This window comes from Rhinopithecus roxellana, chromosome 1 (genome assembly GCF_007565055.1).
Source record: "Rhinopithecus roxellana isolate Shanxi Qingling chromosome 1, ASM756505v1, whole genome shotgun sequence".
NCBI lineage: Eukaryota > Metazoa > Chordata > Mammalia > Primates > Cercopithecidae > Rhinopithecus > Rhinopithecus roxellana.
Genome location: NC_044549.1, coordinates 173462157 through 173486794, shown reverse-complemented (window position 1 = coordinate 173486794; position 24638 = coordinate 173462157). Strand labels below are relative to the sequence as shown.

Genomic DNA, 24638 nt, shown 5'->3' with positions numbered 1-24638 from the left:
AAAATACCTTGAAGTTGTTTTTGAGGTTGTGTTACAACTTGAGTAGAGACCTTGTGAAATGTCTGTTTTTTCACATTTGGGAGCTGCCTCTCTCTACATTCAAATGTTATCTGAAGTACCCTTTAAATGGTTCCATGTATCTTTTTGAACTTCCTTCTTTCAGTAGACATTTTTGAACATCGTATGAACAAGGATTTATATTAGATGCTGGTACAGAGAGGAACTACTACAAGTTGAGCATCCCTAATCTGAAGTCTGAAATGCTCCCCAACTCTTCGAGCATCAATATGATGTCACAAGTGAATAGTTTCACACTTAACACCTTTGCTTTCTGATGAGTCAGTGTACATAAACTTGGTTTAATGCACAAAATTATTTTAGCTTCAGGCTATGTGTAAAGCTTTATGTGAAACAAATGAATTTCATGTTTTGACTTGGATCCCTTCCCAAAAATATCTTATTATGCAAATACTACAAAATCTTTAAAAATCCAAAACACTTCTGGTTCCAAGCATTTCATATAAGGGATACTTAACCTGTGGTCATTGCCCAAGTAACTCCCAATCAAGGAGAAGAAAAGATATAAACCAATGATTTTAAAAGGTGTGAAATGTTATTACACAGAGAACTCTGGGAGCACAGATGTAGGAGATACTAACTAAGGTGGAATGAAGGAAGGTTTCTAAGCAGAGTTGAGGAATGAATTGATTATCTTTGTTAATCTGAGTGGGATCCATTCCTGTTCCAGCATGGTTTCCCCTGGTTTTGTTCCTAGATTTAGAAATAATGCCCTGGTTTGCTATAAGGAAGAATCTTACGTGTTTATTAGGAATGGATATTGACTCAAATGCCTTTTTGTAATTTGTTTAAATTGATTTTTCTTCATTAACCTGTTTTTATAATAGTTTTGTATTTCTGAAAGAATGTACTTGGTCATGGCCTTTGTCTTAATGTATTTGTTGCAATTTCTTTGTATTTGGCATTTTTGTACATGTATGGTGGCCTCTTGTGGCATCTTTAACTGGCTTGAGAATTGGATCGTATTTTCTCTAAGGCAACATCTCTAATACACTTGGCCCTCTGAATCTGTGAGTTCCACATTAATAAATGCAACCAACTGCAGGTTGAAAATATTAAGGGGGAAAAAATTCACTTAGCTCCAAAAAGCAAAAATTAAATTTGCCACACACTTAATACTGTGTTGAATCTAGTGGATGACGTGATGTGCAGGCATTGTATTACCTAATACAATGTAATCTAGAGATGCTAGACTAATCTAGAGATGCTTTAAAGTACAAAGTAAAGTAATCTAGAGATGCTTTAAAGTACACAGGAGGCTGTGCTTAGGTTATATGCACATACTTTGCAATTTTATATCGGGGACTTGAGCATCCTCAGATTTTGTTACCCGTTGGGGATTCTAGAACCAGTCCTTTATGATATATGGGAAAGTCCTGGAAACAGTCCTCCATAGATACTGAGGGACGACTATAGTTATTTCCCTGAGCCTGAAGTTTACTTATGGATGTATAAATGAATGTTTTTACTGCTAGTATACTTTGTGAATCATAGTATGTCTAAAAAATAAAACAGTCTATGCACATTTTAATTCCTTTTTTTTTTTTTTTGCAAGTCTGCATTGAACTATACTTGGAAAAAGGCTTATGTATTGTGATTTATTTTCCTCTTTTCCTTTTTGATAAGAGTACTGTCTTAGGGAGTTAATTTTAGTTTAAAAACATGTTTTGATCCTACAGGAGAACCTCTCATGACCTTGAAAAAGTGACATAGTGCTCTCTGGATATCCTTTACCATAAATACAGCATTTTAGAAAATGGATAATTCTGCTAATTATTGGTTTCAAAAAAAAGTTTGAACTGGATTAGAATATATTTTACAATATGATTAGTGAGAATTCATAAAACTATCAATTAGAATCTAAGTCAAAAGGAAGATGTTTACAGTATTGTTTGCAAAATTCAGAAGATTTTAGTTGTCGATACTAAAGCCAGCAACCAGTTAACCTAAAAGAGCATAAAAAAAATGTTATGGCTAACATAAAAGAGATATATCTTGTTAGACTTGGTTTCTTTAGCACTTTTGATACTGGTTAGTACATCTCTATTGACATCACTAGATAAACTGCTGTAATTTAGAGAAATATATCATAATTCTTTTGCATAATATTTAGAAAAGTGTAATTCAAGTGCATACCAATTTGGAAATAGGGTTTGAATATCACACCTTGAGCTAAATGTAGAAGGAAGGGAGGAGCATACCAATTTACAGTGAATGATAGAGCCCCAGCAGCGAGCGGTCTAATGGCTGTGTGTGGGTCTTTTAATTTTAACAATATTGTATCATTTTATAATGCTACGTTCTTTTTTTTTGAGACGGAGTCTCTGTTGCCAGGCTGGAGTGCAGTGGCGCCATCTCAGCTCACTGCAACCTCCGCCTCGTGGGTTCAAGCGACTCTCTTGCTTCAGCCTCCCGAGTAACTGGAACCACAGGCAGGCGCCACCATGTCGAGCTAATTTTTGTATTTTTAGTAGAGAGAAGGTTTCACCATGTTGGCCAGGATAGTCTTGATCTCCTGACCTCATGATCCGCCCGCCTCAGCCTCCCAAAGTGCTGGGATTACTGGCATGAGCCACCACGCCCAGCCTGTGATGCTGCTTTCTTAGTGTTAAAATTAGAATCAGGAAAAGTACAGATCCAAAAATTCTTACGGCAGGGAATGAAAGATAGGAGCAAATATTGAATCAACTGAACAAATTAAATCTAGGTTAAGATACTAATGACTACCACAATTAAAGTGTCACAATGTTTTAAAAAATAATAGAACAAAAGGCCGGGTACAGTGGCTCACACCTATAATCTCATCACTTTTGGGAGGCACTGCAGCCTGGGCGGTAGAGTGAGACTGTGTCTCAGGGAAAAAAATAGAAACATATATAACAAGAAATACTAACTTGGTGGTAACAGACTGGGACTAAATTGCCAGAGTGTCCCAATAAAATCTAGTAAAATGGAACAGGACATAGTGTTGGCAATGTAGATGGTACTTTTAAGCACACTGGATTTCCTCCGACTTCCATTTTTTAAGACTATCATTGCATTTCTTTAATTGTAGAGCAGTTTTGAAATGTAGTCTTCGCTGGGCTTGGTGGCTCACGCCTGTCATCCCAGCACTTTGGGAGACCAAGGTGGGCGGATCACCTGAGATCAGGAGTTCAAGACCAGCCTGGCCAACATGGTGAAACCCCGTCTCTACTAAAACTACAAAAATTAGCCAGGTGTGGTGGTACGTGCCTGTAGTCCCAGCTACTCAGGAGGCTGAGGCAGGAGAATTGCTTGAACCTGGAGGCGGAGGTTGCAGTGAGTTGAGATCACGCCCCTGCACTGTAGCCTGAGTGATAGAATGAGAGTCTTGTCTCAAAAAAAAAAAGAAGGAAAAGAAATGTAGTCTTAAGCTTATTTAGTATTATAACAAGCTTTTTGAAGATGCAGAAATTTTTCAATCTGTGATTTCACTACAAAGGCCCTATATGTAAGCATATATGTAAATAGCTTAAAAGCACAGATTTGCCAGTATTTAAAAGCTATTATCAATTGTTAGTATGCAATCTGTCAAGTTTCTAGGTGTTTCCTTTTTTTTTTTAAACACTCATTTATTACTTTTAACTGATGCATAATAGGTGTACATATGTATGGGGTTCGGTGTAACATTTTGATACATGTATACAAGCAGGTGTTTTCTATATTATGAAAACATTTGGAGAAAAATGATTAACTTATTGCAGTCCTTTTCTTTCAGCTGCTTTTCTAACCCAAACTGTATGTCTTGATGACACTACAGTAAAGTTTGAAATATGGGATACAGCTGGTCAAGAACGGTACCATAGCCTAGCACCAATGTACTACAGAGGAGCACAAGCAGCCATAGTTGTATATGATATCACAAATGAGGTAAGTATGGATGCATTCCACAGTGAAATTAATTTGAGTACCCACTTTTGGTATTCAGAATTTTGATTAAATATTTTGGAAAATCTTTGATAGTCTATCTTGACCTTTCTGCTGAAGCTTTTGTGAATTAGAAAATCTGGTTTAAAAAAATAAAATTAAAATGTCTCATAATGCAGTAGTCCTAAGAATTTCTTTCCCACAGTCACTTTGGACAGTCTTTTACAAAAAGCCTTGTATCACAAAGATGCTTCCTAACCATTTTTTGAGCCTATGCCCAATAGCTGTTTCTTTGTTTAACAGGAGTCCTTTGCAAGAGCAAAAAATTGGGTTAAAGAACTTCAGAGGCAAGCAAGTCCTAACATTGTAATAGCTTTATCAGGAAACAAGGCCGACCTAGCAAATAAAAGAGCAGTAGATTTCCAGGTATGTTAAATTTAACTTTCATTTGAAAGTCCCTTTTTTTCTGTAAGTTTTTATTTTGTGTCAACACTTGAGTTAGTTATAATGTTAAAACCATGCAAGTAATAGAAAATACTGATTTTTAAAACAAATACAAAATACTACATATGATAAAATGTTTCTGATAAACCTAAATTTTCATATAGATTACTAGAATATATAAACTGATCAAAAGATTTTGTAGACTTAAACAATAAAGGCCAGGTGCAGTGGCTCATGCCTGTGATCCCAGCACTTTGGGAGGCCAAGGCAGGTGGATCACCTGAGGTTCGGAGTTCGAGACCAACCTGACCAACTGGAGAAACCCTGTCTCTACTAAAAATACAAAAGTAAACAGGTGTGGTGGTGCATGCCTGTAATCCCAGCTTCTTGGGAGGCTGAGGCAGGAGAATCGCTTGAACCCGCAAGGCGGAGGTTGTGGTGAGCCGAGATCACACCATTGCACTCCAACCTGGGCAACAAGAGCAAAACTCTGTCTCAAAAAAAAAGAGAGAAACAGTAAAAGTAGTCATTGTTCATAGTGCAGAAAGTGATTGTACCCTGCCCTAATTCCTCCATCCCACACATACTTTATGTCCTAATCCTCTTCTACTCATCTGCAAGTATGTATCAGCACATGTGTGTACCCACATATGTCCATACACAAACACTCATGTGGTTGTTCTTAAAACGGCATTCAAAAATAAAGACTCTGCCAGTCGGTATCCACAGTTGGAAAATAATAAGCTAAAAACTTATAATTAAAAAAAATGTTAAGGCTGAAAAAAATCCAGTTTGTGTCTTACGGTTACTAATTCAGAATGTTTGCTGCTGCAAAATAGAGCAAGTGCAATCACTTAAAAACAAAGCAGGACCTACTTCGACCTTTTACAACTGCCTGTTCTTTTGCTCTTTGGCTTCTCTACTAGAAGGGTGGTTGAGGCTATTATGTATATATCAGTGATGGAATAGTTTTCTGTTTTGATGACAGTATATGGAATACATGTATTCTTCCACCATTAGGTATTAAGCTGGGCATGTTACACTTCTAATTTTATTTAATTCTTAGGAAAATGATGTGAGATGTAGTATATCATCCATTACTGTTTCCAAAATTGTTGCCTCCCCAGCACTAGAGTGGCAGAGAAAATACTTAAGTTACAGTCAAAAGTGGCCCTGTCACATAACAGTTCAGAGGAACCTCAGTTATTACTTTGTCCAATGGGAAAGATCATTGGTTACCCCTCACAACAGCTATGAGGATCAAAAGTAATAATATATGTAAAATGTAAAAGCATGATAAAAATGTAGGGCAGTAATGTAATTTTCAAAGGAATGATTCATGATATATTCAAGACTATAATGTTACTGTAGAGGTCACTGAAAATTAAATATGAGCGTGTCATTTAGTAGTTGAAGCCAGTGTTAGATCTTTGGTTTCTGTTTGTCTTCATTGTAGATAATAAGTGTAAATAAAAATTGCCATTGAGATCAAAGAGAGTTTTATTTAGAATAAGATAATTCTCCCCCATCTCTGGAACTCAGTATTTGAAAGCAGATTTAATGTAAGAACAGATTAATCAAGGTGGGATAATGCAAGAATTTCAGACAAAAAAGGAAATAGTCCTTTGTAAAATTTTCTTGCACAGTATTTTTACCTCTGTTGTAGCTTATTACATAGTTGTTGATTATAGATGATTATAGGAATCAGGTTGGAGCAGTAATAAGTCTCCTTTTCTCTAACAAGTTTAAAGCAGATACAGCATATTTCCAAGAGATATATCTCATTTTTTGTTCTATAAACAGGAAGCACAGTCCTATGCAGATGACAATAGTTTATTATTCATGGAGACATCAGCTAAAACATCAATGAATGTAAATGAAATATTCATGGCAATAGGTAAGATTAATATCTCTTTTAAAATGATCAGTATAAGCAAAACAACATGAAGCATATTTGATTTGACTGTCTCTTTTTTAAAAAATTATTGGGGGTGGGTGTGTGTGTATGTTTCTGTGTGTGTGAGAGAGAGAGATTATACCACTTTTCTAAGTCCCTTCCACAAACAATACTTTGTTGGTAATATTGTTAAATTGAAAGGTAATTACCTATTAGGTTGTAATACTGTCAGTTTAGGCAGGCTTCTTCCAGGTGAGTTAAGCCTTAACCTTAACCTGATAGTTCAAATAGATTTTGTAAAGGTTTTGCTGGGAGATTTGGATAAATGTGTTTTTTTATTAGGTTATACATTTTAAAAATCAAATTATTGGTAAGTATAACTCAGAAGAACATGACGCATAAGTATACAGATTGACAAATTATTTTAATGTAAACATTATAAGGAAGATGATTTCAGAGCATAGAGGCATAAGGAGAAAAAAAGGAAAACAAAACAACATCCATACTTTATATTTGATCTTACACAGTGTTCTTGTTGTTGCTTTAAGGTACTTTTTTTTTTTTTTTTTGGAGATGGAGTCTCACTCTGTCACCCAGGCTAGAGTGCAGTGGCGCGATCTTTGTTTACTGAAAGCCCCACCTCCTGGATTCACGCCATTCTCCTGCCTCAGCCCCCGAGTAGCTGGGACTACAGAGGCCCGCCACCATGTCTGGCTGATTTTTTTGTATTTTTAGTAGAGATGGGGTTTCACCGTGTTAGCCAGGATTGTCTCGATCTCCTGACCTTGTGATCCACCCGCCTCGGCCTCCCAGAGTGCTGAGATTATAGGCTTGAGCCCCCGCGCCTATCCCTGAGGTACTTTTAACCGATGGTAATTGCTGTTTCAGTTTTTGATTATAGGTAACAAAGTTGGAGTAGTATTACAAGCCTCCTTTTTTCTATAACAAAAATAAAGGTTGGTTTAGTTTTTTGGTTTTAGATTTTATTTTATTTTTTTTAAGCCTTTCCTCTTTTCAGTGGTTTTAATGTATAGATTCTACCTGAACGGTATGTTTTGGTGGTTCTCAGAGTTTGCCGTCTGTGGTTTTCATGTGCCCTGCACTCTTCTCATCCCACAACACCTTTTATTTTACAGCACTGATTCTTAACTGGGGTGTTCACAGTCCTTACTTACACACTCCAAGTAAGAAATAATACTCTTAAATTGAACTCATATAAATAAACAGTTAATAGCAGAATCAGAGAATAATGAAAACCCAGTAAAAGTTGCAAGTATTTTTATTGTTTTTCACTAGGTGACAGAGTTTAATGGTACTTCATTTGAAATGGGAAAAAACTTGCCTGTTTCTCATGTAAAATGTTTTCCTGAAAAACTCAAGTCTGCAGTTTGCTAGGGAAATACTGGCACAGTTGCGCAGGGTTGTGTGATAATATACTCATTTTACAAATGTGACAGATTACACCCAGAATCACATCTGAAAAGTTAGAGGAAACAATGAGATAATAGGTCTTTCAAATCAGCCTGCACTTTTAAACCTTTCTCACAGTATTTAAACTCTACCAGATGGACTTTAGTTTGTACCTTTTTATTCAAACATGCTAATAAAGTCATTTTTCAAGTCAGAAAGCAGCGTACATATTTTAGTTTTTTGTTTTTTTCCTGAAATTAGAATGTGTCCCTTCTTAAAAGAAAACCTATGTGTAAATGAAATTGTGGCCTTTCCATTTCCTTCACTAGATTAGTAATTTTTTTTTATATTTTTTTTGTTATGAAGGAATACTTTGATTAGTGACTTAAATCACACAGTGCACTCATAACAACTCTAATCAATTCAGGGACTAAAAAGTTTCTCATTCTGGTTTACTTCCTTCAGCCTCTTAATCTCACTCACATCTGATTTAAACACTTAGGGAAGCATGCTAAATAGGGAGACATGATTGATTGCTCAATCCGGAACCTAAGTTGTTAATTATATACAGTATATAATGCTATTTTGTGTCCTAGGTACCAGCGTTCAGCATCTCTGGGGCTTTGCTTGTAAATACATTTTACTGGAGATATACCATTATAATACCATTTATGCTACCAGCCTAGAGCCAGTCCCAGAGAAGTAGCCCAATGGAAATCTTTCTTTCCGAACTTCAGTGCTCCTGGCTCCCAAATCCATTGTGCAACCCAGCATCTAGGATTCTAAAAATGATTGATGCTGATGTAGAATGGAATGTGTAAAACAAGTAAAGGATAAAAAGTCCACAATGCAACTAGGCAATCAGATCTCGAAGCAGAGTATATTCAATTTCTGAGCAACCTGAGTCAAAGCTATGGTAAAGTTAGAGTCTTACCATAGTAGTCTGTCCACAAGATTGATAGAGATCAGTGTGTGCAGCCACTCTTAAAATCAGTACTCTTAGACATGTTTAATATTCTGCTTCCCCTCAAAAAATGAATTTAGCACATCAAGGATCTTACAGATTAAAACAAACTACAGCAATCTCCAACTTTACAGTGGTTTGACTTACAATTTTATAACTTACTGATGGTGCGAAGTGACATGCATTTAGTATACATTCTCAGCTTACTATGGGGTTACATACAGAAACCCATCATAAATTTAAAATACCATACATGAGACCAGGTGCGGTGGCTCATGGCTGTAGTCCCAGCACTTTGGGAGGCCAAGGCTGGCAGATCACCTGAGGTCAGGAGTTGGTTAGGAAATGAGCCTGGCCAACATGTCGAAACCCCCGTCTCTACTAAAAATAGAAAAATTACCAGGGCGTGGTGGTATGTGCCTGTAGTCCCAGCTACTTGGGAAGCTGAGGCAGGAGAATTGCTTGAACCCAGGAGGCAGAGGTTGTAGTGAGCTGAGATCATGCCACTGCACTCCAGCCTGGGTGACAGAGTGAGACTCTGCCTCAAAAAAAAAAAAAAATTCATAAATCAAAAACATACAAATTAGGATGGCTATATCAGGATGTAGCCCCATCGAAGTCAAGGAGCATCTGTATATCCAGCAGGTAAGTTTTTTTAATCAGTGGGAACACTCCAGAGAACAACCACTAGCTGTATAGAGCTTGGCAGAGGTAAAGCCGTAACTGCTGGTTGAGTGTGTTGTCTGAATCTGACAAGCCAGACTCCTCTGACTCAAAGTTAGGAAATAGTTTTTGGAGATGAGGTCTTCAGGATAATTCTCTTTGGATTAGGTACAGCTACTGGTCAGTCAGATTAGGATTCATCAGCCCATAAAAGGAGAAAATGAGGTTGGTTGCAGTGGCTCACTCCTGTAATCCCAGTACTTTGAGAGGCCACAGTGGGATGATCTTCAAGGCCAGGAGTTCTAGACCAGCCTGGGCAACAAAGCAAGACCCAGTCTCTACAAAAAAAAAAAAAGCCAGGCATGGTGGTGCATACCCTGTAGTCTCAGCTACTTGGGAGGCTGAGGTGGGAGGATCTTTTGAGCCCAGGAGTTCAAGGCTTCAGTGAGCTATGGTTGTTGCACCACACTCCAGCCTGGGCTACAGAGGGAGACCTTGTCTCCAAAATGAAAAGAAGTATGGCTACAGGCTACATTCAAACTAAGATCACAACAAAGTGTTGAGTATGTCTGAATGTATGTGGATATGTTTGTGTCTGAGTGTATTTCCACTAGCATGCTAAGGTATGTTTGTGTATTCGTATATTTCCTCCAGTATGCTAAGTTTTGACACATGCAGGCATCTAACTTGGGTCTTATCTGTCCCTTGCCCAGAGCATAGATTATAATTGTTCATTCTCAGAAATTCAACTCTTACCTATTTCCCCTTTATTTCAAGGTAGCTGATGGTTACTCTGAAAGGTGTAAGTTTCTCTTTTAAAAACTAAGAGGTCGAGCATGGTGGCTCATACTTGCAGTCCCAGCACGTGGAAGTCTGAGGCGGAACGATTCCTTGAGCCCAAGAGTTCAAGACCAGCCTAGGCAACAAAGTGAGACCCCATCTCACTTTGGAACTCAGGGCTGCAGTGAGCCATGATCACACCACTGCGCTTCATCCTGGGTGACAGAGTGAGACCCTGTCTCTTAAAAAAAAAGAGTGAGAGAAAACGTATATAGATGTTTTAAGGCCAAAGGCTGTGGAAGCCAGGAAGGAAATAGTAGATATGATCTATCGTAATTCAGGGTGATAATTAGTTGCACAATAGAGGACAAGTTTTGTTGGGGTGATGATTACAGTGGTATTTGTTTCTATCCTGACTTGTTCTGAAAAGCGTTTGTGGCAGCCTGGAGAATGCTGATATGAGCTGAGCTTCTTTATAAACTTACTGATAAGCTTATTGGCTGGCCATCATCTTTATTGACTTAGATTTTTTTTTTAAATAGAAGTAATAATGAGGCCAGGCACCATGGCTTATGCCTATAATCCCAGCACTTTGGTAGGCCGAAGCAGGTGGATCACCTGAGGTCAGAGTTCCAAGATCAGCCTGGGCAACATGGTGAAACCCTGTCTCTACTAAAAATCAAAAATTAGTTGGGCGTGGTGGGGCATGCATATAATCCCAGCTACTCGAGAGGCCAAGGCACGAGAATCGCTTGAACCCAGGAGGTGGAGGTTGCAGTGAGCTGAGATCACGCCATTGCACTCCAGCCTAGGTGAGCCTGGGTGACAGAGCGAGCCTCCATCTCAAAAAAAAAAAAAAAGAAGAAGTAATAATGAGTATAAAATAAAATACAACTTTTCTGTAAAATACAACTTTTCTGGTATTACTGAGTGAATCTGTGTAGAGAATTACATAAAGCACTAGTCAGGCTTAAGTTTTCATTGTATCTACAGCCAGTCCCCATCTACCCTTCCCCCAACACAGTTACCCCAGAAATCAGACTCCCTAAGACAGCAACCAATGTTTTGGCATTTAATAGATAGTAAGCATTTGAAAAGAATGAACATGTGGTTTTCTGAATGAATGAAAAGAATGAACATAATACTTTGGGGGTAACCTAACTGGAAAGAAAAATTATAAATAGCAGGTGAAACTGATACTAATATGAGTATTCAACTATTCCATTTATTTGATCATTTTCTTTCAGCTAAAAAATTGCCAAAGAATGAACCACAAAATCCAGGAGCAAATTCTGCCAGAGGAAGAGGAGTAGACCTCACCGAACCCACACAACCAACCAGGAGTCAGTGTTGTAGTAACTAAACCTCTAGTTTGAACTAGCTGGAATAGTCTTCTGCTTCCTAAATGTTAATAACAATGGAATTGGAGCATTTAACCAGCCCAGTATGACTTCCAAAAGAAGAGACTTATGATAGAGTCAAGTTTCTAATACAGAATTATTTTAAGTGTTTTGAACTTAATTTTTAATAACATGCATGGGTCCTTCTCACTAATGTTTCAACAATAGGGAAAAAATGAGAACTATGTGGACACTTGTTTCATTGGAAGGTTAGGAGGAATAATTTCTCATCACTAGGAATATAAACAAATGACTGTCTGGACCCACACAGTTAACCAGCCCATTTCTCCACACTGGTACAGTAGTCACCTGTGAAAAAAAATTTGGAACTTACTAATTTGGGCTTTTCAAAAACATCCTTTTTTTGGAAGGAGATTCTAAAGTTATTTATGATGCTTAGCCATAGTATTCAGGCAAATGTTCATTTCTCCTGGTATCTGTATTTAAAATGTACATTCCACATTTTAATAAATTAGCCACAAGAAAATAATCCCACATATACAAGGTCGGGGGGTGGGGAAGAGTATTAATGGTATCTTAATTATAGCCAGTCCCGTTTTTTTTTTAAAATGGGGTAAAAATCAAATGCAATGCCATCTTGTTTTAAGAATTTGAGAACTAATAAATGCACCTTAATGGATAGTGTTCCTTTCAAACATGTGAGTTCTTTAACAAAAATGAAATAAACCAGGTGTCTGTGATTTCCGATTAATCACTGCTGGCCATTACATAGGTTTTGTTGTTTGGGGCAGGGAGGGGGCTTTTGTTCCCTTTTGACATAATATAGTCAATGCACTAACAATTATGTATATTCAAACTTGATTATTTTAAATTCGATCTTCAGCTGTACTGTAAATAGGGTACTGCATTGTAGTCTCCATATCTGTATTACTTTTCTGTAATATTTAAGAATTGCTTAAAAGTATACAAAATGTACAGTTACTAAAACAGCTAATTATTTCTCTCTCCCCCTTTGACAAGAAGGGGCTTCAGTTGTTCCTCCATGGCTAGAACCATAATAAACAATGTACCCGTAATTTGTAACATAAAGTATTGCGATATGTTAGTAACAATCTTGCAGCCTTCTTTTCCAAAGTTCATTTTATTTTGATCAGTTCAGTATATTGCACTAATTATTTTAGATATTTTCATTATATGAAAGCTACCATGTGTCAGAGATGATTTAGTCTATTTAAGTGTTGGACTGCTAGGAGAACTTGTACATTTACAATAATGCAGAATTAGGAAAACGGTTCACCAGTGTTTAGTTTTATATTGAGGTGCTCAGGTTGGAATAAAGTGGTATAAAAAGCAAGTATTGGCTTTTCTTTTTTTTTTTCTTTTTTTTTTTTGGCATAAAACAGTGAACATACATAAATGATATTATATGACCTAATATCCGCTTTTATATTTTCTTTACTGTGTTCATAAAATTGTTTGCATGTTATTGATGAATTGTCCTAGTATCTGGATCATTGAAGAATTGCTTTATGGTATTATATTTTGGTGCTCTGGATAACTGAAACTTTATTTTTTATGTCAGAAGCTGACATTCACTTCCATCGAGAAATATTACCATAACTGTAATGTTGTCTCTGGAGCCAGCCAGTAAAGCAGCATTTACAAGTTCACGGCTAACATACTCAGCTGCACCTTCATAGAAACTCTTAGTGCCTGATTCTTTTTCATTTGTTGCCGCACCATTGACACTGGTTGGTCTGTCAGTTATTTTTTCACTGCAAGGTTTATGATGAGTCGTTTCTGCTGGAAATGTTTCTACATTCTCAGGGTTATAAATGCAGTATTTAGAATAGTTTGAATCGGACAAATTTTCTTTGGAATTTGTAGTTGACACACATCCTTCAGATACAGATTTATACTGAAACAATACGTGGATATTACTTTGTGATTTAGTAAGGTTTGGTTCACTGGTTGAGAAAAGCAGAGGCCCTTTGGAAGGTGAAGATTTTTTAGGTATGATAGAACAGTATGTTTCTTTATACATGTGAAATGTTGTCATTGCCAGGGCAGTGACTTCCTCTTTATCCAAAACTTCCCAAAGTCCATTAGTAGCTAAAATAAGGAATTGACATAGGTCATCTATAGGGACAGAAATAGTTTGAGGTGCTGGGATAATGGACTTTTTCAGCTTGAGATTTCCATGAAATCCAAGTCCTCGTGTAGTTTTTACTTGCCCTTCTACAAGCCCGTATGGTTCATTTGAACTAATGACTGCTCCATTCTGAAGTATTCTTCTTCTTTCATTTGTGTTTCGTGTAGTATGTTCTTTGGTTAGGCAAAAACCTTTGCCATTTCTGCACAAGACTGCTTGCACATTACCTAAAAGATTATTTTTTAAAAGAAGAAATTTTTATCCTAGAGATAACCAATTGTATTCAAAATCTGCTAACTTTAGTAAATTCTGTGTTTCAATGCTAAACAGAAAGCAGGCTATGTAAAAGTACTGTTTAAATATGTGTAATATATCACTACTGAATGATTTATAGTAAATACAGATTCAAACATCATTTTATACCTCATCGTTAAGCAACTTTTAGTGTTTAAAACTACTACATTTAGTGTTAACATTACAGATAATGCAAAGTAACTTCTAAATTTTTAAATGAAATGACTTAATGTTACTTATATTGGAGAGTCATGAGTTGAACTTTTTTATAGCCAACATATATTCTATCTAGCAGATTTTTAAATGTTTTAAGATAAATGCTTCTTCAGTTTAAAACACAAACTTTGATTTTTTTTAAAAAACAGAATGACAGTTGTGTAACCAGTACAAGTTAAAACTTGAATGTGCTAAGGTCATGGGTGATGAAAACATTAGAATGTCACTATTAATGTTAGGTTGCTATAATGTGTAGTTTTTAAAAATTAAGTCAATCATTCCTGTGAAGAAATACATTATTAATGTAGTACATGAATAATAGGCAGCCAACATTAAACCCTTTGGTTGGAAACTGAAATCTTAAAAGTTGGTTGTAGTTTGTTCATGGTTCAGATGAATCCATGATAGTGTGCTTCATTGAAATCTTACAGTTTAAACAGGATCTGAACAGACTGGCGGGAGGTTATGTATTACTGTAATTTTTGTGGAGTATTTTTTAAGAACAACTGAATTTTTTTAGTTAGGAAAAATTGATTTTCCCCAAGTTTTTAGGAATATAATTTTATATTTTTAAAATTACATATAATTACATATTGTTTTTCTTGGTATGAAATCATTTGTGATTTATAGAAAGTTATTAAACTGTTCTGAGATGGGGTTAATAATATTTGATTATTACAACATCTTTGAGATTTAAAATTCCTGGAATAGAATGCCAAATTTACATAGAATATTCTGGTTTTAAATATGATCCTGTACCTGGGATCATTTAGTTGCTTGCAGGAGGAGTTCAATTCTAGGCCCACGGTTTTATAGCTAAAAGAATTCAGACTTAGAAGGTTGAGGTCCAAGGCCAGGTGTGGTGGCTTACACCTGTAAACACCAGTCTTTGAGAGGCTGAGGCAGGCAAATCACTTGAAGCCAGAAGTTTGAGACCAGCTGGGGCAACATGGCAAAGCCCCATCTCTACTAAAAATACAAAAAAATTAGCCGGGCATGGTGGCGCATGCACGCCTGTAATCCCAGTTACTTGGGAGGCTGAGGCACAAGAACCGCCTCTACACAGGAGGTGGAGGTTGCAGTAAGCTGGTCACGCCACTGCACTCCAGCCTAGGTTACAGAGCAAGACTCTGTCTCAAAAAAAAAAAAAAAAAAAAGAAAGGTTGAGGTCCATGCAACTAGTATAGTACTATAGTTGGAAAGCCTAAATTGGTGGCCAGTGTGGTGGCTCATGCCTGTAATTCCAGCACTCTGGGAGGCTGAGGCAGGAGGATCACTTGACCAGCCTGGCCAACATGGCGAAACTCTGTCTCTACTAAATACAAAAATTAGCCGGGCATGATGGTGCACGCCTGTAATTCCAGCTACTCAGGAGGCTGAGGCACAAGAATTGCTTGAACCTGGGAGGCGGAGCTTGCAGTGAGTCAAGACTGCACCACTGCACTTCAGTCTGTGCGACAGAGTGAGACTCAAAGCCTAAATTGGTAAAAGCATTAGTGTCAGAGACGGAAACTATTGTCTCATTTATATAATAGGAATTGTTAATAGCTGAGCTACTGGATTGGTACTAAAAGATGATGTTTGTGAAAAATATTTTGTAAACTCTACATAAATAGTAGTTCTTAAAGGCCACATGGCCCCTCATTTCTTTATAGTGTGGTTATTAATATTGTGTATTAACTTGTCTTACTGTTGATTATTCGACTTAGATTTTGCAGAACATAAGTCAGTAAAATAATGACTTTTGCTGGATTATAAATTATTACTGGATCAGCAAGGCAACATGAAGTGGCACTTAATGTGCTAACTGAGTAAATGGAGCCCATTTTATTACTAGTGAACATCCTTTGGGTTCAGCACAATAAAATATTTTAAGAGAAAGGGCATTAAATCCTGGTTGCAGTTCTTGCTCTACCTGTTAAAAAGGGAGATAATGCCTTTTATTTATTTATTTATTTTCCTTTTGGAGACAGGGTTTCACTCTGTCACCCAGGCTGGAGTGCAGTGGTATGATCACGGCTTTATTGCAATGTTGACCTCCCTGGGCTCAGGTGTTCCTCCCACCTCAGCCTGCCGAGAGCTGGGACTAAAGGCATGTTCCACCACACCCGGCTAATTTCTGCACTTTTTTGGTAGAAACAGGCTTTCGCTGTGTTGCCCAGGCTGGTCTCAAACTCCTGGGCTCAAGCAATCCTCCTGCTTTGGTCTCCCAAAATGCTGGGATTATAGGCGCTACTCACTGCACCCGGCATCGCATTCTTCACCTGTATGAATGGTGCATGAAGGAAAGAAAAAGTGAAGGAGAAGTAGCCAGCGTTTCTTAACTGTGAAGTAGAGGGTAAATAAGATTCATCGGGAAGACTACTAATGGAACGAACTAAAAAATTAGATGTGCAGAGTCAACAGTTTCATTTTGTAACAGTGAGCGGCATATGCTGTCAGCTACAAACAGGGTGTTTGAAGTCAAGTGCTATATTAAACTGAAAGCTTGAACATGATAATGAACAAAAGGTTTCCCTGAAGATGGGAAATTAGAGGAAGATTATTAAATATCACTGTTACGTCCATGTAGTCTGGAGACGTGGAGAGGAAGCAGCCTTTGATAGCTTAAGAGAAAGGACAATTTGGCTTTTTAAAAAGTTTCTTGGTAACATCTGTTTGGAGGAAATGCGAACAGCTAACCAAGCAATGAACTGTGTTGAAAACCACCACACAATTTTAATCTAAGCATAAATGAATTCAAGTCCTAGACAAAGGTAACAACTTTCAGTATTTGGAGAGATTGCGCTCTTCAGAAAATGTTACCAGAATAAAAATGGAACAGGATTACTGGAAGAGCAACGTGTTTAGGAACAATAATCTTGGGGATTAAAAAGAGCCGCTTTGAGATGATGCTCAAGCCTTTTTAAAGTGGCATAGTCAGGTAAAGTGTTTCTTATGCAGAGGGTAATGATGTGGCTGCCTCCTGCAATTACTGGGTTATCACCAATTTTTGTGAGAAGGAAAAGTCAGTAAACTTAGAGTGAACTCTGGAATCCCAACCAGGGAATTCTGGAGCTGAGTAGGCAATATCAAGATTTTTCTCAGATAAAGCCAGAAAGGTGACTTAGTGTTGATTAGAACAGGAAAGTTTTAAGAAAGAGTGAGAGAAGAGGAAAAGGAACTTTAAACACACCTAGGATGTACAACGTTGCCCATGGGTAATAAGGACAGTTTGGCGTAGAAAAACAGTATGGGGAGTGGAAGGATTTAGGAGCCTGACACAGACTTTAACCCCAAACTTTTGTCTGTGTGGCCTTCATTAGATCACTTTATTTCACTAAGTAACAGTTTTTCACCTGCAGTGTTACTTGTCAAAGTTACTGTGAGACTCAATAAGCTAATTTAAGAGGTAGACACTTAAAGGTTATTTAGTGTTCTAAGAAGAGAAAAGCAGGTAGAGAGGCTATTCAAAAGAAATTGAGGGGAAATGACAAATGTTTCATTTCAGACCCATTTATAAAAGAATTATAAGAAAATACAAAGTAGAATTACAGGCTTAAGATAGGCAGTGGTAACTTGGAATTTGGGAAAAATTGAAATAGTTACTGGGGAAAGGAAAAATTACAATTATAAAGAAGCATAAGTAAATTAGAATTGCATGTAAATAAGATTAGGGGAAACAGTCTATATCCAGTTTTTCTTCAGTGCTCTAGTTTCAGCAAAAGAGGCTGAATTTGTTTAATTTTATGCATGGACAGCAGCTTTGTGACTTCCTAAGAATGGTTATCTTAAGAGCCTCACTCATGTTGAACTAGCTTTCATTGGATGTTCAAAATATCCTTTTGTTTTACAGACGTGTATGATCATGAAATTCATGTCCATTGTTCATTGCTCACCATTGTACCCCTCAAGCCTAACTATATTATGCACGAGTCTCAACTATTTATGAAATATTTGTTGAATGTGTTCTCAGAATCAGGTTTGTAAACATGTGAGAGTTCCTCAGCACCACCATCAAAAAAAGGGAGAAGGGGAAGGGAAGGTATATAAAATGTCAGTGTTAAGAATTTGGCTTTTTTCCTGCACAAAATTGAAGGAGATTCTGGAGTTGAATTAGACTTTAGGGGAAAATGGTAGGGGTGGAGATAATTTTAAAAGCAACTTACTAAACTAATCCGAATGAACACATTTTCACACCCATGGAAACGCATCCAGAGAAGAAAGGCAACTAAGGTCTGCAAATACAGCATTAGCGATGAATGAAGACAGAAAAGTCCACATAAAAATGAAGACACCCTAAAAACAGGAGAGAGCTAGTACTGTTCATTTGATGTAACCAGACTTCAGTCTGGATAACAGAGCAAGACTGTTTTGTTTGTTTGTTGGTTTTGAGACGGAGTCTCACTCTGTCGCCCAAGCTGGAGTGCAGTGGCACGATCTCAGCTCACTGCAACCTCTACCTCCTGGGTTCGAGCAATTCTTTGCCTCAGCCTCCCAAGTAGCTGGGATTACAGGCGCCCACCACCACACCTGGCTAATTGTTGTATTTTTTAGTAGAGACGGGGTTTCACCATGTTGGCCAGGCTGGTCTTGAGCTCCTGACCTTGTGATCCACCCGCCTCGGCCTCCCAAAGTGCTGGGATTACAGGAGTGAGCCACTGCACCCGACCCAACTCTGTATTAAAAAAAAAAAAAATCACAGGCTTATGAAACAGGAGACAAAACCTAGGGCTTCTCCGAGATGGGGAAGACTAAATGGCTCACCACAACAAAGCTAGGACCCCAGAGGACGATGGCCTCACTGAAACAGTGAACCAAAAATAAACCTAGGCCTGTTGCACCACACAGACTACAGAAAAAGTGACTATTTCAAATTATGTCAAAGAGAGAAAGAGGGAAGAAAGGAAGCTACAGAGAACTTGGAACTGGCTTGACATTGTAGCTCACATCTGTAATCCTGTGAGGAAAGGATAATCACATGTTTAATACATGAGAAGATTAAAGCTCATCAAAGCATCAAAGCACTTTGGGAGGCCAAGATGGGAGGATCACTTGAGTCCAAGAGTTCGAGACCAGCCTGGGCAACATAACAACACCCCATCTCTACAAAACAAAGAATGTGAAACCACCAACCTTCACGTATTTGTAGTCTGAAAGCCTCAAATGGATCACTTAGTACATATTGATAGTGTCAACAGGCAGACACCAGGCAGGAGCAAATGCAGTACTCTGGATGACACATCTCTCAAATAATTCTCCAAAACATAAATTATATGGAAGTTCTTATCTTTCTGGTCAAGATACAATAACAGTGACTGGATTTACACTTTCATCTGTTTTGAAGAGACAGAGCCAAGAGTCCAGGGAAACCAGTGCAGCTAGAGCTTGCCGAGGACAGAATACCAGAGAGAAAAGAGAGGCACAGAGAATTCCAGATATCTTTCGAGGGTCTTTCTCTAGTAGGTCTTTCTCAAGTGTTTAGATGGGTACTGGTGAATACATGTGTGGGTGGAAACTGGGAAAAGAAACATTTTTGAGAAGGATTAGAGGGAGCATTGCTGAGGACTCATAGGGCTGGTAGAATAAATCCTGTTCCAACCAGCCAGACTGAAAAGATACTAATTCAGGAATCATTAGGTAGCATGCTTAGGAAGGTTTTTCCTCAGGAGCAGAGAATAATTAGACCCAAATTAACCACTGCCCTGGACTTGCCTGATAAATTACAAAAACAGGATCTAAAAGGATCAAACTATTTCCAAGTAATTTCATCCCAAAACAAAGCTCAAGACCACATATCCAAAAACACACATTTACTCCTAACACCCACAACCTGTCAATGTGTTCTTATTGGGGAAAAAAAAAATAGTTTTTGCAGTTGTAGTTAAGGATCTCAAAATGACACCATTCTGGATTATCCAGGTGGGCCCGAATTCCAATGAGAAACGTCTTTATAAGAGATACACAGAGGCCGGGCGCGGTGGCTCAAGCCTGTAATCCCAGCACTTTGGGAGGCCGAGACGGGCGGATCACGAGGTCAGGAGATCGAGACCATCCTGGCTAACACGGTGAAACCCCATCTCTACCAAAAATACAAAAACTAGCCGGGCGAGGTGGCGGGCGCCTGTAGTCCCAGCTACTCAGGAGGCTGAGGCAGGAGAATGGCGTAAACCCAGGAGGCGGAGCTTGCAGTGAGCTGAGATCTGGCCACTGCACTCCAGTCCGGGCGACAGAGCGAGACTCCGCCTCAAAAAAAAAAAAAAAAAAAAAAAAAAGAGATACACAGAGTAGAGACACACGGGCAGAACAGTAAAATGCCATGTGAAAATCAAGGCAGGGACTGGAATTACGCAGCTGTGGGTGAGGGAATGCCTGGAGCTACCATAAGCTGGAAGACCCAAGGAAGGATTCTACCTTAGAAAAGGCATGGCCCTGTGAACACCTTGACTTCAGGCATCTGGCAAGTAGTAGTTTTTCATACCACAATGGAATAGAACTAGTAATCAATAGCGAGAGGAACATTGGAAATTGCACAAACACATGGAAATTAAACAACACGCTCCTCAACAATCATAGGGTCAATGAAGAAATTAAAAAGGAAATCAAAAACTTCTTGAAACAAATGAAAATCAAAATAGAGCATACCAAAACCTATGGGATGCAGCAAAAGTGATACTAATAGGGAAATTTATAGTAATAAACTCCAAATAAGCAACATAACAATGCACCACAAGAAACTAGAAAGCCAGGACAAACCAAACTCAAAATTAATAGAAGGAAAAAAAAATAAAGATCAGAGCAGAATTAACCAAGATAGACACTAAAAAATACACATAGGATCAATCAAACAAAAGGTCGTTTTTATGAAAAGATTTGAAAAGTCAATAAACCATTAGCTAGCCTAAACAAGAAAAAAGAGAAAATCCCCAAAAAACAGAAATGAAAAAGGAGACATTACAACAGATGCCACTGAAAAACAAAAGATCACTAGGGACTGTTACGAACAACTATACCCTAACAAATTAGAAAACCTAGAGGAAATGGATAAACATAAACACCTGGACACATACAACCCTACCAAGATTGAACCAGGAGGAAATAGAAAACCTGAACAGACCAATAACAAGTAGCAGGATTGAGTCAGTAATAAAAAGTCCCCCAAATGAAAAGCCCAGGACCAGATGGCTTCACTGCTGAATTCTACCAAACTCAAAAAAGAATGAACACCAATTCTTCTCAAACTATTTCAGAAAATTGAAGAGGAAGGAAATCTTTCTAACTCATTCCACGAGCCCAGCATTACCTGAATACCAAAATCAGAAAAGACACAACAACAAAGAAGAAAACTATAGGCCAATATCCCTGATGAATGTAGATGTGAAAATCCTCAACAAAATACTACCAAGCTGAATCAAACAACATGTATTTTTTTAAAAGCACCATGATCAAGTGGGATTTATTCCAGGGATGCAAGGATGGTTCACACAGAAATCAATAAATGTGAAGCTTCATGCAGAGGCAGTATCATAGCCAGTGAGGTTTAGCCACGGTGTGATTACTGCTAATTGAAAACTTTTCCCCATAGCCCACCGTGATGACTTGTAATACAGTCAGCATTAAAAATAAGATAAATATGACACATTACCAACAGAATGAAGGAGAAATACCATATGATTATCTCAATAGATGGCCAAAAATTTTTTGGATAAAATTTAACATCTCTTCATGATAAAACTTTTCAACAAATTAGGCATAGAAGAAACATATCTCAACATATGAAAGGCCCTGCTATGGTATGTATTTTTGTTCCCTCCAAACATCATGTTGAAATTTTATCAACAACGTTGGAGATGGGTTCTGATACATGTTTGAGTCATGGGGAGCAGATCCCACTACTGAATATGATAAATAGCCCACCGTGATGACTTGTAATACAGTCAGCATTAAACATAAAATAAATATGACACATTACCAACAGAATGAAGGAGAAATACCGTATGATTATCTCAATAAATGCCCCCCAAATTTTTAAAATAAAATTCAGCATCTCTTCATGATAAAAATTCTCAACAAATTAGGCATAGAAGAAACATATCTCAACATAATAAAGGCCCTGCTATGGTATGTATTTTTGTTCCCCCCAAACATCATCTTGAAATTTTATCAACAATGTTGGAGATGGGGTCTAACAGATATTTGAGTCATGGGGAGCAGATCCCACTACTGAGTATGTAGCCAATGATATCAAGGAGACACCTGTACCCCCACATTTTATGCAGCACTATTCACAATAGTAAAGATGCAGGGTCAACAATGTCCATCAGTAGATGAATGAATAAAGAAAATGTAGTATATGTACACAATGGAATACTATTAAGCCATGAAAAAGAAGGAAATTCTGTCATTTGTAGCAACATGGATGGAACTGAGGACATAATGTTAAGTGAAATAAGCCAGACTCAGAAAGACAAACATTACTTGTTCTCTTTCATATGTGGATGCTAAAAATTGTTGATCTCAATGAAGTAAAGCAGAATGATGGTTACCAAAGATTGGGAAAGGTTGGGGACAGGGCAGGAGGAGATAAAGTAAAGTTGGTTAATAAGTACAAACAGGCTGGATGCAGTGACTCACCCCTGTAATCCCAGCACTTTTGGGAGGCTGTGGTGGGTGGTTCACAAGGTCAGGAGTTCGAGACCAGCCTGACCAACATGTTGAAACCCTGTCTCTACTAAAAATACAAAATTTAGGCTGCGCACGGTGGCTCACGTCTATAATCCTAGCACTTTGGGAGGCAGTGGAGGGTGGGTCACCTGAGGTCAGGAGTTCGGGACCAGCTTGGCCAACAAGGTGAAACCCTGTCTTTTCTAAAAATACAAAAATTAGCCAGGTGTGGTGGCATGCACCTGTAATCCCAGCTACTCAGAAGGCTGAGGCAGGAGAATGGCTTGAACCCCGGAAGCGGAGGTTGCAGTGAGCCAAGATGGTGCCACTGCACTCCAGCCTAGGCAACAGAGTGAGACTCCATCTCAAAAAATAAAAAAGGTACAGACATTCAGTCAGAGACAAGGAATAAGTTCTAGTGTTTGATAGCACATTAGGGTGACTATAGTAAACAATAATTCACTGTATATCTTAAAATAGCTAGAAGAGTTGAAGTGTTCCCAACACAAAGAAATAGTACACATTTCAGGTGATGAATATTTTAAATACCCTGATTTGGTCATTACATATTATATGCATATATCAAAATACCACATGTACCCCATAAATATTTATAATTATTATGTATCAATAAAATAGATAAACATTTTTAAAAAGAATGTGAGTCTGGCAGTACCTTTTTCCACATGTACAAATTCAACATTTATTCGGTGGCTTCATCATTGAACTCATATTTCATATATAAGTTAAGAATTTTTTTTAATTCTAGAGTTATGATGACATTGATATTTTATGAATTTTATAAAAAGGAAACCTAATTCCCTTGCTATAATTAATCCTGTTCTATAAAATACAAAATAATTCTTGAAAATTTTGTGTAAAAATTTTTTTTTATGGCTGGAAGTCATTTAAAGTTCTTTCTTACAGGAGTACTTTTGTAGCTAAATCATGACCTCAGGTTCTCTCTTTTACAATTTGAATTGTTTCACCCATGTGTCTTTCTATTAAAATACAACATGCCTAGATGCAAACAGTTTAACCCCATTGTATAGGCCTGGAAATTAAATCCCATTGTTGGACCTGGAGATTAGAACCAACCAATCAGCAGTGTATCTAGATTTTTTTTATTTTTTTTGAGATGGAGTCCTGAGTCCTGCTCTGTTACCAGGCTGGAGAGCAGTGGTGCCATCTCGGCTCACTGCAAGCTCCGTCTCCTAGATTCAAACCATTTTCCTGCCACAGCCTCCCGATGTAGCTAGGATTACAGGCATGCGCCACCACGCCCAGCTAATTTTTGTATTTTTAGTAGAGACAGGGTTTCACCATGTTGGCCAGTATGGTCTTGATCTCCTGACCTCATGATCCGCCCGCCTTGGCCTCCCAAAGCACTGGTTACGGGAGTCAGCCACTGCGCCTGGCCATTTAATTTTTTTTTCTGGAAACGGAGTCTCACTTCATTGCCCAGTCTGGAGTTTAGTGGTGTGATCTCAGCTCACTGCAACCTCTGCCTCCCAGGCTCAAGCAATTCTCTTGCCTTAGCCTCCCGAGTAGCTGGGATTACAGGCGCCTGCTACGCTCAGCTAATTTTTTTTTTTTTTATTTTTTTATTTTTTTTTTATTTTTAGTAGAGAGAGGGTTTCACCATGTTGGCCAGGCTGGTCTCAAACTCCTGACCTGAGGTGATCTACCCACCTCGGCCTCCCAAAGTGCTGGAATTTACAGGCATGAGCCACCACCCCTGGCCGTGTCTAGACATTTAATAACAGTATCCACTTATTGAATATGTCATAATTTGTCGTATTAATTTTACAAAGACTCTTATAATTAATGATAACTTCTATAGGGGTC

General features: G+C 38.0%; 2 protein-coding genes and 1 pseudogene across 3 annotated transcripts in view; 2 read left to right on the top strand and 1 right to left on the bottom strand.

Annotated features, from left to right (window-relative positions):
• The window catches only part of RAB5A (RAB5A, member RAS oncogene family), a 37140-nt gene extending 24301 nt beyond the window's left edge, over positions 1–12839 (top strand). Inside the window, exons 3-6 of the mRNA XM_010367605.2 lie at positions 3818–3969; positions 4270–4392; positions 6214–6307; positions 11372–12839. Of these exons, the coding sequence (XP_010365907.1) occupies positions 3818–3969; positions 4270–4392; positions 6214–6307; positions 11372–11487 (485 nt within the window). The 3' untranslated portion in view covers positions 11488–12839. The remainder of the gene's footprint in view (positions 1–3817; positions 3970–4269; positions 4393–6213; positions 6308–11371) is intronic.
• The window catches only part of PP2D1 (protein phosphatase 2C like domain containing 1), a 29478-nt gene continuing 12408 nt past the window's right edge, over positions 7569–24638 (bottom strand). The window contains exons 3-4 of one of the 2 annotated variants that reach the window (XR_004058122.1): positions 11859–11961; positions 7569–7783 (exon numbers count right to left, since the gene is read on the bottom strand). Coding sequence is in view for 1 of the 2 variants with exons in the window: in XM_010367606.2 (XP_010365908.1) it covers positions 13059–13864 (806 nt within the window). In the remaining variant the exon portion in view is untranslated. Of the gene's footprint in view, positions 7784–11858; positions 11962–12996; positions 13865–24638 lie in introns of those variants that run through there. The other variant, XM_010367606.2, reaches the window with a different exon arrangement.
• LOC115900806 lies at positions 21631–21762 on the top strand (annotated as a pseudogene).